The 17115-nt window shown below is 41.5% G+C and overlaps 1 protein-coding gene across 1 annotated transcript; it reads right to left on the bottom strand.

Moving 5' to 3' along the window:
- Positions 1-626: 626 nt before the first annotated feature.
- gabrg1 (gamma-aminobutyric acid type A receptor subunit gamma1) lies at positions 627-15378 on the bottom strand. The gene is made up of 9 exons (XM_041060541.1): positions 15302-15378; positions 6052-6212; positions 5031-5098; positions 4401-4621; positions 4011-4093; positions 2600-2737; positions 1603-1755; positions 1014-1216; positions 627-908 (listed from the first exon to the last, which is right to left on the bottom strand). The coding sequence occupies exons 1-9, from the start codon at positions 15376-15378 to the stop codon at positions 627-629; spliced, it is 1386 nt and encodes a 461-aa protein (XP_040916475.1).
- Between the last annotated feature and the right edge of the window lie 1737 nt (positions 15379-17115).

The following is a 17115-nucleotide window of genomic DNA, read 5'->3' as shown; positions in this document are numbered from 1 at the left end:
AGGAGTATGTGTGCAAATCCTGCTGTGAACAATATTCTTAAAAAGCACATTTGAAGATTAAAAGAATACCGTATTAATTGTAGTTGGAAAACTTTTTTCATGACACAACAGAGCCCCAGGAGTCAAGGGTCAGCCCAATTGACGTATGAACTGCACATTTTTTGACAAACTGTCAATTAGATTTTGATATTTTTAGAGTACAAGTGAGAATTTTGGGGGTTGTAAAAAAAAATGGATCTCTCCCCCTTGCAACCCAGAATCTCCACAACAAAGTTCATGGAAATTCAGCCTTGTCAAGGTGAAAGGTCAGAGGGTCACCAGAACCATTAGGGATTACCCACTGGGGACAATGAGTATCTATTCTGTACTTAATAGCATATTAACAGGTGGCTGTTGACCTATGTTGCTCTGGAACAAAGTCATGATGGGCATCACAAAATTTGCCAAACCAAATTGATAGCAGGGTTAAAACAAGGCACTGTCATTCATAATTTCTATTCAGATTTTAATTAGTTTTTTTTGTTTGTTTTTTTTTTACATTTGCTGAGTTTGCTGCTGCAGCTCTGCCTCTGTGCAATGTTTGCAGATGTTAAACTTCAGTCGTCCTTCTTTGAGGACCGCTGGTTTTATAGATACAGATAACCTATCCAATAAACCAGATTAAAAAGGCCAAAAGCGGTGGGGAAGAATATTCGCGAGTAAGAATCGATCTTGGAAACCCGCACGTGCATCCGGTTTTCACGCCAGGCACCCGAGCGGCAGTCGTCAAAGCAGCAGAAGAAGCTGGTGCAGTCTTTTCCATCCAGACACTCATAAGCGTAGTCATCCTCCTCGTGATATGGCACGATGTTGTTCATCTGCAGCAGGGATGTTCCAGGTCGGATGTTCACCATGCTGGATGCTTTCTGCTGAGAAGGAAAACCCATTCGGGTATTTCAGCAAGTTACGATCACCATTCAGTGGCGTCAAAAGGAAATTACGCTTTGGAAAGAAAGAAAACAAGTGTTAGGTACCTGCGTATTATTGTTGGCTTTAGCCTTCTTGGTCTGTCTGTTGCTGGTGAAGTAGTGCAGAGTGCCGTACTCCATGAGGGCAGCGAAGGTGAAGATGAAGCAAACAGAGACGAACAGGTCCATGGCAGTGACATAAGAAACCTTGGGCAGGGACTTTCTGGAGATGGTGCTTAGAGTCGTCATGGTGAGCACTGTAGTGATACCTAAATGGATTATCACAGAGACAAATTCCTCAATGGAATATATGGACACAGTCCTATGCAAAAATATGGACACCAATTAATTAAGGTCCAATGAGTTCATGAAGTTCTGAGTGTTTTATGAGTAGAAACTTCTGTTTTAACTTCTGCTTTAAGGTGAGAAGGTTTTCATCTGTTGTTCTTTCTTAAACACAAGAGAAAAAACACAAGAGAAGCCAGAGCTTCTGTAGAAAATGTGTTACAGTTCATAACAGATGCCATCACTAATAGTGAGAAGATGACTGAGAAAGTTTTCAGGGCCTTAAAAAAAATCTTCATTTCTATACCATGGCCAGTACAGGGGTTTGAAGTACAAGAGAAAAACCAAAGATGATAAGAACATATCAAACCTAGAGATGTGCGGGCTGGGACGGCATCCTTATTGATCCAGAAGGAAACCCAGGACAAGACCACGATCATACTGCAGGGAATGTAGGTCTGGATGGTGAAGTAGCCCATTCTTCGACTCAGGTCAAAAAAGATAGTCATGATCACATATTCCCCTGAAAGTGCAACAGTAAGATAGAGCTATAGATAAATATATATGTATATAGAAAAATAACAAGCCCATAGGAAAAAAAAATGTTAAGACAGGGTAAAATATTACAGAGACTAGGATTGTGTAACCCACTGAAGTTTACCAATATTGATGATATGATTGCGGGAAAAAGTATTCTAAACATTGAATTTTTATTTTCAAGTTATTTTAATATGAAGTTACATGTGGATTATCCAAAAACACTGTACAGATGAGAGGACTCGACACATACATAGGATTGATTTTTGATTTGCATCATGGTCACACAAATACAGCACAAATTGGATCTACAGAGAAAGTGTGAAAATGATGTTTCCTTCTTCCTGAAAAGTGTTGTAATTAAATGATCCTGTAGAATAAAACAAAGAAACTGAATTCTACAAAGATCTTTTAAAATGGCCAGAAAACAATGATTGGCACCCCGTAGAGGTGGCGATAAATAAGAGGATTATAGTGATACAGACAACTGTCTTTAGTTAGTATCACAGGTGTCTTCAGTCTTATAATCAGTCATTCAGCCTGTTTTTGGAGAAAAGTTCATTGTGCTGTTTGGTATTGTGTTTGCCACACTGAACATAAACTGGAGAAAGAAAAGGCTCCAAGACCATCTCCAAGCAGCTTGATGTTCCTGTGTCCACAGCTGCCAACATTATTAGGAAGATTAAGGTCCAGGGGACTCTAGCCAACCTCCCTGGACGTGACCACCAGAGGAAAACCGACCCCAGATTGAACAGAAGGAAAATTTGAATGGTGGAAAAAGAAACAACTAAAACTCCTCCCTGTAGGAATATTTGGCCATAATCTCTCACCTGACTGGGTGTGCGCCACATCAGAGGTATTCCTCAACCCTACAAAGGCAAACTGGTAGAGTCTCCAGTACCGCTGATCTGCCACCTCGACTGCCCGTCTCTGCCACCGGTACATGATTTCATTCTTGGGATAACCATCTACAGAAACCCCCCCCACCACAGAGACATAATAGGTTAATTAGAAGCCTTACTGATGCCTATTGTGTCCAACAGGAGGCTCACATCTGTCATTCATTGTACTGCACGTCACAAGGGAACATTGCACCATGGCACAGCAAAGGGGAGCATTCAAGATGGAACTGACCTTAACAGTCTCATGAAATTTCTTCAAATGAGCATGATGTCTTCAAAAGCAAATAACAGTATGTGTACTACAGGACAGGCATTCCTGTAACAGTAAGTAGTGGGTAGTTTGGGTAGATGTGAGCTTAATCCCTGGCAATACACAGTGTGGAAGTAATTTATCTACCTGACAGATGGAAAGTTTGTTTGTCAAGGTATTACATTTGACATGAGCTTGTGCTTCTGAATTGAATTATTTTACATGAAAAAGGCTCACATTTGCGAGGCTGGAAAATATTCTAAACTGTCATAGAAAGAAATATTTTTGTCATCATACCTATGCTACAAAATACGTTTCTATTCTCAGTGCCTTCAAAAGCCTGTAACTTCTATGACTGTAAAATTTCTCACGGGGTTTTCTGATATGCTGTGGTTAAGGTAAATATGGGCAAATTAAACCTCTTGCTTAAGGTTTGGGAAATATCATGGTCATCATCAGTGTTTGAGAAAGATAACCCAAATAGTTGAAAGAAACCAATACTGACTATTAGCAGCTTTGACTTTTGATCAAACCTCCTCCTTGCGTTGGTAAAAGAGTTTACTTCCACCTCTGCTACTAAGAGAGCATTATTTGCACAACTGCAAGAGGATGCTTCTTGCAAGCAACATTTATGCTCTTTTAGTTTTACTAAATTACCATTCATTTGTGCTCATTTGATGACATTTATTGTGACTGTACTGGTCTTGACATTTGTCCTCAACTCCATGGAATGGTCTTTGCATTTTTCACTACTATGTGGAAGATTAAGATCATGAGAGGCTAAAGCACAGTGCAAGAGACAAATGAAGGATGACACAGACAGCATGAATCAGACTGGGAGAGGGTGCATAATTCATTAAGTCTGTCAGAGATAATGGGACTGGGTGACCTCCTCTCTCCGCTGGTGGAGCTGATGATAGATTGGTACAGGCTTAGAGAGGGCAGCCTCAAGCAGATGGGTCTTTTGGCAAAGAGAAGAAACAAGGGCTTAGCCACTATGCTAGCCCACACAGCAGCCCCTTTCTTTGGGCAAGTTGAAGTCAAGATGACGGGTTCAAAAATGGAAGGGGAAAATGTTTGACCACCTACAGCTTGAAAACTCCAGTGGGCATGAGTGCTCATCCATTGGAAAGTTATGCAGCTTAAGGTAACACTCCGCATTAATAGTCAACCTGACAAAAACAGAATTGTGACAGAGAAAAAGCAAGTCTCAGCATTGTTTTTTTCCCTCCCAAGGGTGAGTGAACATAGTAAAGGTACTTTGTGTTCTCTCTGTAATTATACCAACAAATGCAGAAATATGACAATTAGATTGTGCTTTGAGAAACTGGGGTCACCTAAAAGAGAACTACATGACAAAAAACACAGATGCACACACTAAAGCTGCACAGACAACAAAGATTTTTGAAGAGTTGATATTTAAACATTAAAAAAAATGACTACCAAAAAGGTTAGTAAACTGCTGCCTAACTGCCCTACCTTAGTGTGTACATGACTCTTCCATTGCTCCACAGCCTCAGGAGGCGGTTGGGAGTGGTGATCCAGTGGGCGTCCGATTTGCGTGAATTCCTGAAGAATGTGTCGGGAATCCAAATTTTGCCTACCATGTTACTGTTAAGCATGAGCAGCTTCATCGAGCTGTTGAACTTCAGTCGGCTGTCATACCATGTCTGGGCAAAGAAGATGTCAATGGTGTATTCCTGCAACAGAGTGGAAAATCCATGTTATCCATGCAAATACATCCAATTTAAAAAAAAAAAAAAAAGAACTTCAGTTATAAGAAGACATCTGAATGGTTACTTGAAGAATTCTATGGAGCTAACAACTGGAGACGTTCACATTCCCTTGGGATGACTTTAACTCCAAAAATTTCTCAAAATGCCTTGGTAACTATTGTTTAGATTGCCATGAAATTTAGCACAAAACAAACAAAAATCTCAACTCAAGATGCACTTCCAAGCTTTATTGAGCACTTTCAACCACATCTCACATGTCATCTTCTCTTCTAATAAAACTAAAACTGTACGAACACAAACTGTTTAAACAGAGCTTCATCATAGCTTATATCAGGAGAAACAGAACAAAAGAAATCAGAAGAAACAGTCTCACCATGTTGATGGGGTCCACTGGTCCAATGCTGTTGACATATACAGCTGTTTCAATCACTGTTGGCCTCACTGAAATATAACAGAAGACATACTGCACTGACACAGACAGCATCAACTTACACTGTACATGGCTGATGTCCAAAATATGCTGTTATTATCAATGGGAATCACAAAGTAAACAATAGCAAAGAACAGTATCATATTGTCACCTCTCACCCCACGCAGATTACCGAGGCCCCTTTACAAAGAGGAAAAGGAATCCCAACTTCACCGTTAGACAGACACTAAAATGTGTGTCTGAACACAACATCATTTTCCAGCCACTTGTTCATCACTTTGGGACATTCTGTACTTGGACTGTCCAGGGAGCTGGCAGGGTAGAATCCATTTAATGTCCGCCTCAACTGATTCAGACATTTGCATTCACACATTCAGTTCCTCTGGGTAATGTCTAGATAAGTTCAAGGTTGCAGTGCATGTGTGCACTAAAACACAAAAGACTGAAATACTGTCACTGGAATACAACTTTGGATTTCCTTCTTATTCTGTCTTTGTGCTCCACCAACACTCTAACAGAAAAAATCTTCAAGAATCTTCATCTCCACACCTGCAGCACCTTCTACCCCACTCTATGCACCACCACACTGACTTAACTGCCACCATTCCACAGCTAAACAAGTGCATTCCTTTTCTGCTAACCGAGTGAATGGAGAAATGGAGAAATTCACTGTTTACTTTTTACAGGCTGCTTCCAGTGATGGTCACATAATTTGGTTTATTCACATGTTGCACAACCTGCCAAGCACAAAATGGATCAAAATGTAGCTCTGCTACAGTGTAGCCAGTATGCACTCAACCTGCATGAACACCTCTACAAAGGCCGAAATACTGTTTTTTAAGACAAGCTTTTGTGATAAATCCTTTGAATCTCTATTTTAGCACATTACACATGTACTTCTTGGCTCCTTGAAGCAACGTATTTAAGCAATGAGTTAAAACAAAGCAGAAAGAACTTGACTTGCCTCCGATGTCAGGCCGCAGTTTGTTGTCGTAGCCCTGCAGCAGTTTATTTAGGATCAAAGTCACATCGCTCTCATAGACCTTTGGTGATAAGACCCAGGTCTTGTTTATGGGCACGTCTTCATAGTCCTCCTCTTCCTGCTTACTGGGCCCAAATGCTGTACTGTGGAGCAGAAAGAAAAGACTGTAAGAAACAAGGACATAATATTTGCAAATAAGTTGATGGGTGTGTTTGATGCCAAAAAATGTATATAGCCACAGCCACAGACACCCTTCTAGTCAGTAACTGGGAAAAATATTTCATTAGATGAAACCATCTCCAGTGTTTCTCATAACAATTGGTTAATTTCCTCCATAGGAGAAGAACCTGACTCTGCTGCATTTTGCCTGAAGATCTATGGTGTACCCCATTTTTATTAGCTGCTTAATTTGTTTGGGCTGAAGGAGCAGATTGAAATCGTGTTTCAGTCCAAGACACCTACAGTAAAAGCCTTGAGGTATGCTGGCTGGCTGTACCCCCTTCAGAGCATTGACTTTAAGTCTAAACTTTAATTTCTGCTCATTCATCCATCCATTTTCCACCACACCACAGCATACCTTATGCCCCACCCAGTACTCCCTGTTTGACATGCCGGGGATACTTCAACACAGAGGTATCCTGGAGATATTCAATAGAATATAACAGAATATTGTTCACTGGGCTCTGACCACTTCCAAAACATAGGTGACCTACTCGGCACCTGCGTGGATCCTTTGTAGACACAGATGTAGCACTGAAGCTGCTGCTGCTTAGCTAACATGCTGCTACATTCCACCTGGGTATCTTCTCTGATGTGTGATTGACAGTCATTGGTGTAATTAGAGCCGACAGGTGCTGACCTCTCGACCTCTGGGCGTACATGAAACTTGCATTTAGCGTATGTAGCTTGTTGCATTGTTTAGCTGCCTCTTTCTCTCTTCCTATTTATTAGTGGTCTATGGATCGATACTGAAATATTGATACGTCTCATCCCAAATGTTTCTGTTCTAGGACTGATTGTTATATTAAAAGATCAATATTTAAACTCTAGCACTTTGGGGTAAATGTGTATTTTATCATCAACAGAGACACAACAGAAAGTAACTATGTTATCACCAGGATCTAGTCTATATAATACCTGGTTGCCAGGAACTACTTCTCCTTCCACTTGTCATAGTCGTATGCAAACTGTGGCTCTATAAATGCATGAGCCACTGAACAGGGTGTTGACACTGATGATGGCTGACCGCAAACGCAGTCGTGTGGAACATTTTCAGTCCTCAGAACAGCAGTATGTGATGTGTGTGTGGGAGGACTGCAAGGTACTGTGACAACACCACAAACCTTGTTAAGCATCTGAGATTTAATCACAATACAGAGTATGATGAGGTTATGCAGCGGTGGTCTGAAGAAGAGAAGAAGAAAGGCGCTGCTAAGGCAAGGCATACTTCACTAAGGGTCCTTTGACAGTGGCACACATTATCCAAGTACTGAGACAGAGAGAGAGAGTTACTATTGGCAACGCTCATCACTGTCACTGTCTGAGAGGAAGAGAATCACGACTGTCTAGGCTTCAGTTTGTGTGTTGATGTTCAAACAAGGGGAGTTTCCTGCTTTCATAAAACCACGGCGAACAGCTGACAGATTATTTTATAATGTAGGTATTGATTCATTTATGCATTAATAATACAAATTATTTATTTTATCATGTATCAAGTTAAAGGTATCTGTATTGTATTGGTATCATAGCAATGCTAGGCTGGGTTTTACTTGGTATTGGATTGGAAAGGAAATCAGCCCCACACATATAGAATTGACCATTGGATGCAGTTTCATTGGCTTTACTGCTCACCACTTCTAAAAGACTCAAAAGCCAACCAGCAGCACGACATGAGCAAGCTGAAAATGGTTCAGGTTTATGCAAGTGTCCTCCTACACATGGTGAGGACAAGCAGCCACACTTGTTTTGATTTCCTTGTAAAACAGTTCATGGTTCAAAAGTTGAAGCAAAGCAGATCATCATTGTCAACAGACTCCTAATTCTGAGAATGTACATTTACTTTTAGTCATTTGACGTTTTTATCCAATTATTCAGTCCAACACTAAAGCGTCAGTCCAGCAGGAGACCTTGAAGTAAGTATTAAATCTATTTAAGAAGACAAAGTACAAGGAGGTCAGGTAAAGAAATGCAGTGGAACAGTGAAAAGAAGTGCTCTCAGAAGAGATGAGTCACGAAGAGTTTGTTGAAAATAAAGAAGATGTAGATTACACGTAGATTACATGATCTCTGCAAACACACCCAGGGGCTTCAGTCTGGTATGTTGTGCCGCCAGGAAATAGCTGTATGCACGCACTGAAGTCAGACACTAACTAAAGCTTCTGCCCTCTTCTGCCTGCTCGCCTTTCACGTTACCAAACTAACTCTCAGCCAAATCAAAGCATATACAACCCTAAACAGTGTTACAAACTCACTTGAGTACTCTGTGATAAAGTTTAGTTTGCTTTAAGTGCAGTGCAGGTCGTGACTGACTGACACAAGTTTTCGCCTTGGGGCTTACCGTAGCTGTATGCACTTGCTGCCGAGACCATTCAGTACTACAAACACTTTCAAACCCATGTACTCAGTTGAACTCGGCTGCTGCTCTGCCTATGTCACTGCTCACAAGCAACTATACAATACCTGCTTAAATACAGCCAAAGATGGCTGTCTAATTCTGAGCTGGAGGGCTCAGACTCACGCTCAGCCGACGTTGGCTCTGGGTTCATGTTGATGTTGCATGTCGTTTCTTCTCGCCGGAATCAGGCCAGTCCACCAGCTCGTGCTGCTACCAAATGCGTGCTCTGCCATCACTGGAGGCAATAGAGCCACCTGACTGGTTGGCAATGGCAAACAACGCCTCAACGCAATCAGTCTGTTTTTTTCATGCAACATTTTGAGGAAATTATGTTCATAACATGTAACGAGTAATGGCATGAATTGTAGAAATGTAGTGGAGTAGAAAGTACAGATAATTGCTGCAAAATGTAATGGAGTAAAATCTAAAGTATGCATTATTGTTTTTACTTAAATAAAGTACAGATACGTAAAAAAAATACTTAAGTACAGTAACAAAGTACGAATACTTTGTTACATTCCACCACTGTACAGAGTTTTGAACTATCTTGGACTTTGTTAAACTCTTTTTGGACCTTTTGGACTGAGAACTCTTGTTTTGTTTTCCTGAGCTTTATTTAGAAGCTCCTGTTTTTATTTTGTCATTTTGTTCTGCATTTCCTGTTTTAGTTTTGAAGCCCTGGCCCTTCTGTGAGTTAACTTATTGTCTTTGTCTTGTTTCTCGTCTTTGTTGATTGTCTGCCCCGCCCTAATGTGAATCACCTGTTGCCAATTTAACACAGTTTATATAAGTCTCGTTGCTCCTCTGCCTCTTTGTCTTTCCCACATGTTCCCTGCTACAGCAGTGTGTAACAGTTGGGAGTTTTCTCACTCTGCTCATTATAGCCAGTTTTTACAGGGTCATTAGAAGAACCGAAGCTCACTACAACACACTGGGGCACTGCCTTCAGCACTGAGCTGTGGTTGTTGCTGCTTGAGTTCAGCTGAAGTTTAAAGTCACACAGTGAAAACTTGCGATGCCCACTGCATCTTCTTACTTTGATGCTGAATGGTGATTCAACTAAAGCCCTGCAGACTTTCAGCCATGAACCACTGATTCCACATCAGTTCAGCATGTTCTTCTTCAGTGGCTCCTCTCCACCATCATCTGCTCTAGTGGTTGATTGGCAAATTAAAACCAGCCGGGCTGGTCAAGACCAAAACATAAACACTGCACACTGTGATAACCAGCTGGACTGCTGATAAATAACTGTACTGTCTGGGTGTGGTATTTGTGAAGTTAGTGAGCAGAAATTAAAGAAATGAAAGAGGAATCAGGTCTGGAGGTACTGAAAAAATGGGGACCGGGTTTTTCCTAAGGCAGGTATATTATACCCGCCAAGCACTTTATTAGGAACACCTGTACACCTGCATCATGCAGTTACCCAATCAGCTAATCATATGGCAACAGTGCAAAACAATCAAATGCTGCAGATACAGGTCAGCAGCTTCAATGTTCACATCAAACATCAGAATGAGGATCTCCTGGGATTTTCACACACAACCGTCTCTCGAGTTTAAGTCAGAATTAAGCCAAAAACTAACTCCATCCAGTGAAGCAGCAGCTCTGAGGACAGAAACACCTTGTTGATGAGAGAGGTCAGAGGAGAATGGTCAGACTGGTTGGAGCTGACAGAAAGATCACGCTAGCTCAGATATCAGATCTCAAGCCTGGAAAAATGTAGCCTGGTCTGATGGATCTGGATTTCTGCCAGTGTGGGGAATGGTTTCTTGGCTCCTTTTGGGTCTTCATAGCAATCGATCATGGTTTAAATGTCACAGCCTGATCTGAGTATTGTTGCTGACCATGTTCATCCCTTTATGGCCACAGTTCACCATCTTCAAAGGACATCTGGTGACATTAGATGTGGTTAAAGTGTGATAAGGTTGTCTGACATTAACTGATTTTATGGTTTGATTGATGGTTTACAGTATAATAATGTGAGTTTGTATTAATTACTGATGGTGGCTGATCAAGACAATTATCAGCTAGCAGTTTCTAACAGTACTATGCAGTAAATGGTAACCCTTGGTGAGAGTGTTTTTAAACTAAACTCCTAATTAAAAATGTGCTTGATGGTGTTATTAATGACTCCTGATGACTCCTCCTAACCCTCAACCTTCTCGTCGGCCTTTAGCTTCCTGGCCCCCTGGAACAGACACCAACATTCTTTTCTTGTGAATTTATAATTGACCTCTTGTGCCATGTCTGTTTTGAATTAGTATTTAGTTGGGTTCCTCTTAACACCAAGGGTAATCCTGCAGTAAATCCATGTTGGCATTTGACACAGAGTCATTATGGAGTATGTAGACAATCCCATACAGGGCTCATTTTTCAGATCATTTACTACCCACGTGGGCTCCCACATACAAATATTGAATGGGTAACAATATATGAATATGAATATTTGCTATGTTTTCTCTCTTCTTCTGTCGCAATGTCATCTCACAGGGTATTTATTAAGCAAAAAAGTATTTCAGAGGAGATGACAAAAAAAAGCCTCAATGTGTGCACTCACACACAGAAAATATGGAATCCGGAAACTTCCAGTAACATAGGCAGTCGCTTGAGAATACTGCTGATGTTGATGTGCCCACTGACAAATTAGTCGAGGAGTTAAAGAAATGGATCAGTGACTATAACATCAGGTACAATGCTGCAGATGCACTGCACAAAATTATCAGGGAACAAGGGCATAAAGACCTGCCATTCACTGCTTAGGCATTATTAAAAACTGATCCTTCGAAAGCCAAATGGGGTCTGCAGTGGAATGCATTAAATTTGGAGAGACCAGAACAACTCATCATGTGCCTGCATCTGTATCCCTACAATTACATGAAAGACATCACTGAGCTTGAGATTTCCCTGGCCTGTACTCTACACAGTGCATCTAAAACCAGTAAGAGCATTCCCTGTGACCACTAACCTTCCTGAGGCCAAGCCTGGACCACTGGACTTAATTAAAGTCACAGCAGATGAACAACGGCACTAACAGCTTTGAGCTGGGGGAAACAATACTAGGAGTGAGACTGACATGCATTACATGTGATGCATCAGCAAACGCCATGCTGCAGTTCATCAAACAATTCTTGGGTTACTATGGCTGTGACAAATGCACCCACAAAGGCAACTGGAAGGGACCCATGACACATCAACAAGTGCCTGACCTCACTATGAGGGATGATGCCTCATCCAGAAAGTGAGGACCAGCCAGAACACCACCTTTAAAATGCTGTGTTCCTCTGTGAAACAGACAGTAACCATAAGACAAAGGAAACCAGCCGTGCAGAGCACAAAGTAAATGCAGGTAAACACATGGTTGCATTTTTTTCCATTGTTACTGACAGTCTGCTGTCGATAGTAATGAAGCAACAATTGGGTTGTTGCCTTAGGCCACAGCAATGCATCTTACAACAAAGAGTCATGTGCCAGTGTTGCTAATTGTTCCTCTTGAACACCACTGAGCAAATTACTGAACGTGAAAATACCTATTTTTCTTATCTCAATTTGTCAGACCTCCATCACCAAACAATTCAACTGAAATAGAAAGAACGCAGGCAGATGCTGCCAATTCTATCGAACGCCTGGTCCAGGATCAGAACAGAATCATCCTGCACAGCCACAGCAGGCCCTACAAAAAAACAGTGCAAGAGCTGGAAGAGTTAAAATTGAAACTGGAGGCAAAATTATTTGCGCTCAGCTGCAGTAAATGTTGGATCGAGGCATGATTTTGCTGCCCTACTGACTTGGAAACATTTTGGCCGACTGTCATTTAAAACCACGAGTCTGTGTTTGTCTAGGAAAAGCTCCATTTCTGTCTACTGTGCTCTGATCCCTCAGCTCATTCTCCTGGAGGCTGTACTTTATCCATTACACTGTCCAGCTCCTCTTGCTCTGACTGTAAACTGAGGTCATACAAGTAAAACTATGGCAAACTCACCATGTGCTGACTGCACTTCAACAACCAAACGCTCAAGCTCAGAGTGGATCTCTACATCTCTACACTGTAAACCTATTTTAATAAACTCACCCCCACCTCTGCTCACCGTAAAGCATTCATACTGTGGTTTTGCAAAAATGTAAACATGTAAGCTTAAACCAAGTCTCCTGTACACACAGTAAATCTGGTTTCTCAACAAATCCATCCACAAGTCTTGTTTAATTCCTGATCATCAGCTGTTAGACTCCTCCTATAGAACATAAAACATAAGAAAGGAATGAACTGTCCATTCCATCCTTATCTGTGGACACATCTGTACTTCCCAGATGATGTATAGATGTGTCCACTTCTCAAAAAGCTTATCTTCCACTGTAACCACCCATTGTATAAGATCTTGTCATGTTCTGAATGCTGTGATTGCTGCCTTCCAGCCTCATGCTACCTGGCTAACATCACTGTGTTAGCCAGGTAACACAGCCACCGCTCCCTCTGTCCTTCTGAGTGATTCTGCATATGAAACCTTACTCTCATCTGTGACCTTCTGTATTAGATCAGCCTCAGTACAGTTTCCCCCACAATTACAGCATTTAACAGGTCATTACACTCTTTCACGCCATGATCTTTACCACATTTCCCACACCTTTGTTTTCCCTTTCACGCTGCTGTTATATGAACAAATTTTCTGGCATTCATAAGCACCTTAAAGGTGGTCTCTTGTCCTTTACTCGGACACACGAGCAGTCTAGCATCATTGGTTTTGGAAGCTCATCTCATCAAAGCTTTCTCTCCTTTCTCCATAATGATTCTTTCCCATGCAAATAGCTTTGATCTCTCTGCCTCCTTTCAAATTGGCTTTTAACTCCTCTCTGAGATTGCCCTCTGGTCTAGATGTGTATATGGCAGACTGTACACAGATGACATCATGATCACTACATTTGTTCGCATTAATTAAATGTAAATACACTGACACACAGTGGTGAATATGAACTTTGAATCTGTCTTAAATCGAGGTTTTTGCATTCATTTCTATTGTAATGCTGGTAATATCACACACTGTAGCATCCAGAACCTTCCTCTGCAGTTACGGGCATCTAATACTGCCACAGGTGGGTTAAGATTGGAGGTAATTGAAAACCATGTGTGTCACTATACAGATACCAAATACACTACACTAAATCCAAAGGGGACCTTGCACATTTATATATGAGACGCCAGCGGGTTTGACAAAGCCTCAGTATTAGACGGCTTGGGAATAAGAATAGGCGGCTCTGACGGGGTCGGGGGCCACATAGATGAGCACAAACCTGAGTGAAAAGGCAGATGAGGGCCTGTTTCTTTACTTCAGAGTTTATCTGTTCTTTAATTTTCTCAAAATGCTTCATTTATTCAAAGCAATGATTTGTAAGACTGGATTACTTAGAGATCCCCTCCGGACATGTTTCAAGACATTTAAACAAAATACTCCCACTTTGAATAACAATTCATCTGATAAAGTTTTTCCAAGTTCAATTATCTAGATAAATTACATCCACTGGGTGAAAAATGCAGGATCTATGAATATGCAAAACATTGCTCATTTGTTCCAAAGGAGTCCAGGTGTTAAACTGAGATTTAAGGTGAGCACAGAGAAACGTTTATCCAGCAGCAGATGAATGTGAAAGCAAACTGTGTACATACATCATTCTGCACAGTGAAGCACAAACTGAACAAAGAGTAAGCTAAACACATTTTTTACTGGCGTGGTGGGGGGGGGTTTGTTCCCTTGAATTTACTTTTTTTGGTGAACTAAAAACTTTTTTGAGACTACATGTCTTACAATCTAAGTCCAAGTTGCAAACTATTAACAATGACTTTTTAAATTTATTTTGTATTTCAATTTGTAAATATATTTAAAAATAACATAATCGCCAAATGGCTGATTTTATTTTGAAATTCATGAGAAATCATACCTTCCAGGCTGCAAATGTCAGAAGAAGGTGGTGGGAAATTTAATGAGCAGAATGATTTGTGAAGTAAAGACAGTGCAGCGTCTACTCAGCACATGAGCAGCTTCTGCCTAACATCTTTACATGTGAGGACATCAGGCCTGTCCTCATCAGGACACAAATCACACATCCGTGACCAACTGACAGATGGAGTTTCCTTTGGGACTGAGGTAGGTGGACATCTGTGTCTCCCATGGAACAGAGTCATCCATCACCCATCCATCAGTAGCCCACACTGCTGTACTATGACAGATAAGTGCTCGAGGCTTATGGCACAGCCTCTGAAAATACACAAGTGAGATGCGGGTATAATAAAGCAGCCCTGTCTCTGTGCCCAAAAACACACACACACACACACACAGATCGGAATAATGCAAACACGTCCCTCAAGGCTGGGTGAAAATTTAAGATCATTTCCCGACGAGGCAGAGTCATTTCCTCTCCCACCCCCCCAAGGGCCCAGCTCACACAATGACCCGCTGTGCTGTGATCACAGGTAGAACACAAGATGCGAGAACACAGCGCAGCGCCCTGTTCAGAGCAAGGACATGAGAGCATCAACATCTGCAGCCGTTTACCCTGACGGACCTGCCTCTGCCTCCTCTCACCGAGATGGAGACATCCCCCCTCCTGTTCACATCGACTCACACTTACCAAAGTCCGAGGAGAGCGAAGAGCAGCCAGGGGTTCATGGCTTTGTCCTCCACGGCTCTGGCGAAAAGCCGCTTCATTCTCTTCTCCGCAGCTGGGGAAGCGACCTGAACGGTTGTCCACGGGAGCTGAGAGGAAATCGGGGTCTCTGTGTTGTCAGTTTGCGTCTAAATGCAGCTGGATAAGTGTTAAACGCAGCGACGGTGGTAGGATGTGAGAGATGCGTCCATGGTTTGTGTGTATGTGTGTGTGTGTGTGAGTGAGTGAGTGTGTGAGGGGGAGGACGTGGCAGAGTGAGTGAGGATGCTGCCGGAGAGCTGACTCGGCTCTAGTCCATCTGCAGTGCCGCTAACAGGCTGTTCTGACAGACGCTGCTCTCACACTGAGCGTCGCAGGAAAAAAAAAACAATAAATCTCAATTTCCTTTTTCATAATGACTAAACCGATGCTTTCACATTCGTATTGTTGTTTACTATTATTCTCCCTGGTGTCTATATGGCTCTTTATGCAGAAGCAGCCTGCTTCACATTCACATCAGCTGCTGTGGAATCCATTTAACAACCACAGGCTGCAGCCTCTGAGCTGCTCCACCGCTTAGGTATTGCTCTCAGTGCCTTGCTCAAGGGCACCTTGACAGAGTGATGAGGGAGGAGAGAGTTACGCTCACTCCATTCTGTACTGGATGGTTTTTGGGTTGGTCAGCAGGGCCTCTTCCATTGTTACTTTTAGTTATTGTGCGATTTTTAGTTATTTATTTATTTGTGGGCATAAAAGTAGTTCATTAACATACTGACATACATTCATTTTTTTCAATTTGTAATAAATTCTAAAAACATGGCTTCACTTAGTCATTATGCGTTATTTAGTGTAGATTGATGGCTTTTGGACCACATATATGTACATATACTGTATATATGAGATCCAACATATTCATACACATCTCTCTCTCTCTCTCTCTCTCTCTCTCTATATATATATATATATATATATATACGCATATATGTAGCCATTCTAGAAGCGCACAGGCTATAATCTAAAGGTAAGGTCATTGTGTGGATACAGAATGACCACATTTGGAAAAACATTAACAATTGAAATATTTAGAAATTTGAATTTGATTTATGCCATCCTAAGTATTGTCAGTGTGCATGACAACTTACTTAGGAGCATGTTTATACAATAGTCATCTATTTAACACACTATACTGCTGGAAGTATGACTGTTAAATCATTCTTAAGAATTCTCTTCAGACACCAGCCCAGCCTTTTTTTTTTTTTTTTTTTTTTTTGATGAATAGGTATCTGATCTCGTCTTGTGAAGTGACAGCTGTCAGACCCCAGCCCTGTGACCAGCTGCATCACAAACCAACTGAACTGCAGCAGTTTAGTTTCAGTTAAATATGACTTGTCAGAGTGATGTGAGGAGAGTTGCTTTAGCTTTCAGAAACAGCTGGTTTGCATCTATTTCGGTGACATTTCGCAGGTGAATCACAACCTACTTCAGTGCTGTTGTGTTAATGTTAAGGTCAGGGTTGGAGAGAGTTTATCTAAATCCTCTCCAGACTTTCCTTCCAGGTGAACAGGTCAACACTGACATCCTCTAGACCTCCATACTAAATATTATAGTGAAGAAAAGGAAGGAAGCACTACAGCACAACTAGGATTAAAATAAAATGTGGTCAGGACTCAAGTGACTGTGAGAGGCTGATAATACCTGGACGTCAACAGAATTAACAGGCATGAACTAATCCTCACCCTGCACACAGGGTTAGTATTAGTACACCAATAATGTCATAGAGCACAGCATATAATGCATAT

This window comes from Toxotes jaculatrix, chromosome 17 (assembly GCF_017976425.1).
Source record: "Toxotes jaculatrix isolate fToxJac2 chromosome 17, fToxJac2.pri, whole genome shotgun sequence".
NCBI classification, from domain to species: domain Eukaryota; kingdom Metazoa; phylum Chordata; class Actinopteri; family Toxotidae; genus Toxotes; species Toxotes jaculatrix.
This window is presented reverse-complemented; position numbering and strand designations above follow the sequence as displayed.

Excerpts from the sequence above, each read along its gene's own strand:
- gabrg1 (XM_041060541.1), bottom strand. The coding sequence starts at position 15,378 with ATGAAGCGGCTTTTCGCCAGAGCCGTGGAGGACAAAGCCATGAACCCC. Across the intron at positions 1,756-2,599 it reads TGTGGCGCACACCCAGTCAG|GGGAATATGTGATCATGACT; the intron begins GTGAGAGATTAT and ends TTGCACTTTCAG. Across the intron at positions 909-1,013 it reads AAGCCAACAATAATACGCAG|CAGAAAGCATCCAGCATGGT; the intron begins GTACCTAACACT and ends TTTCCTTCTCAG.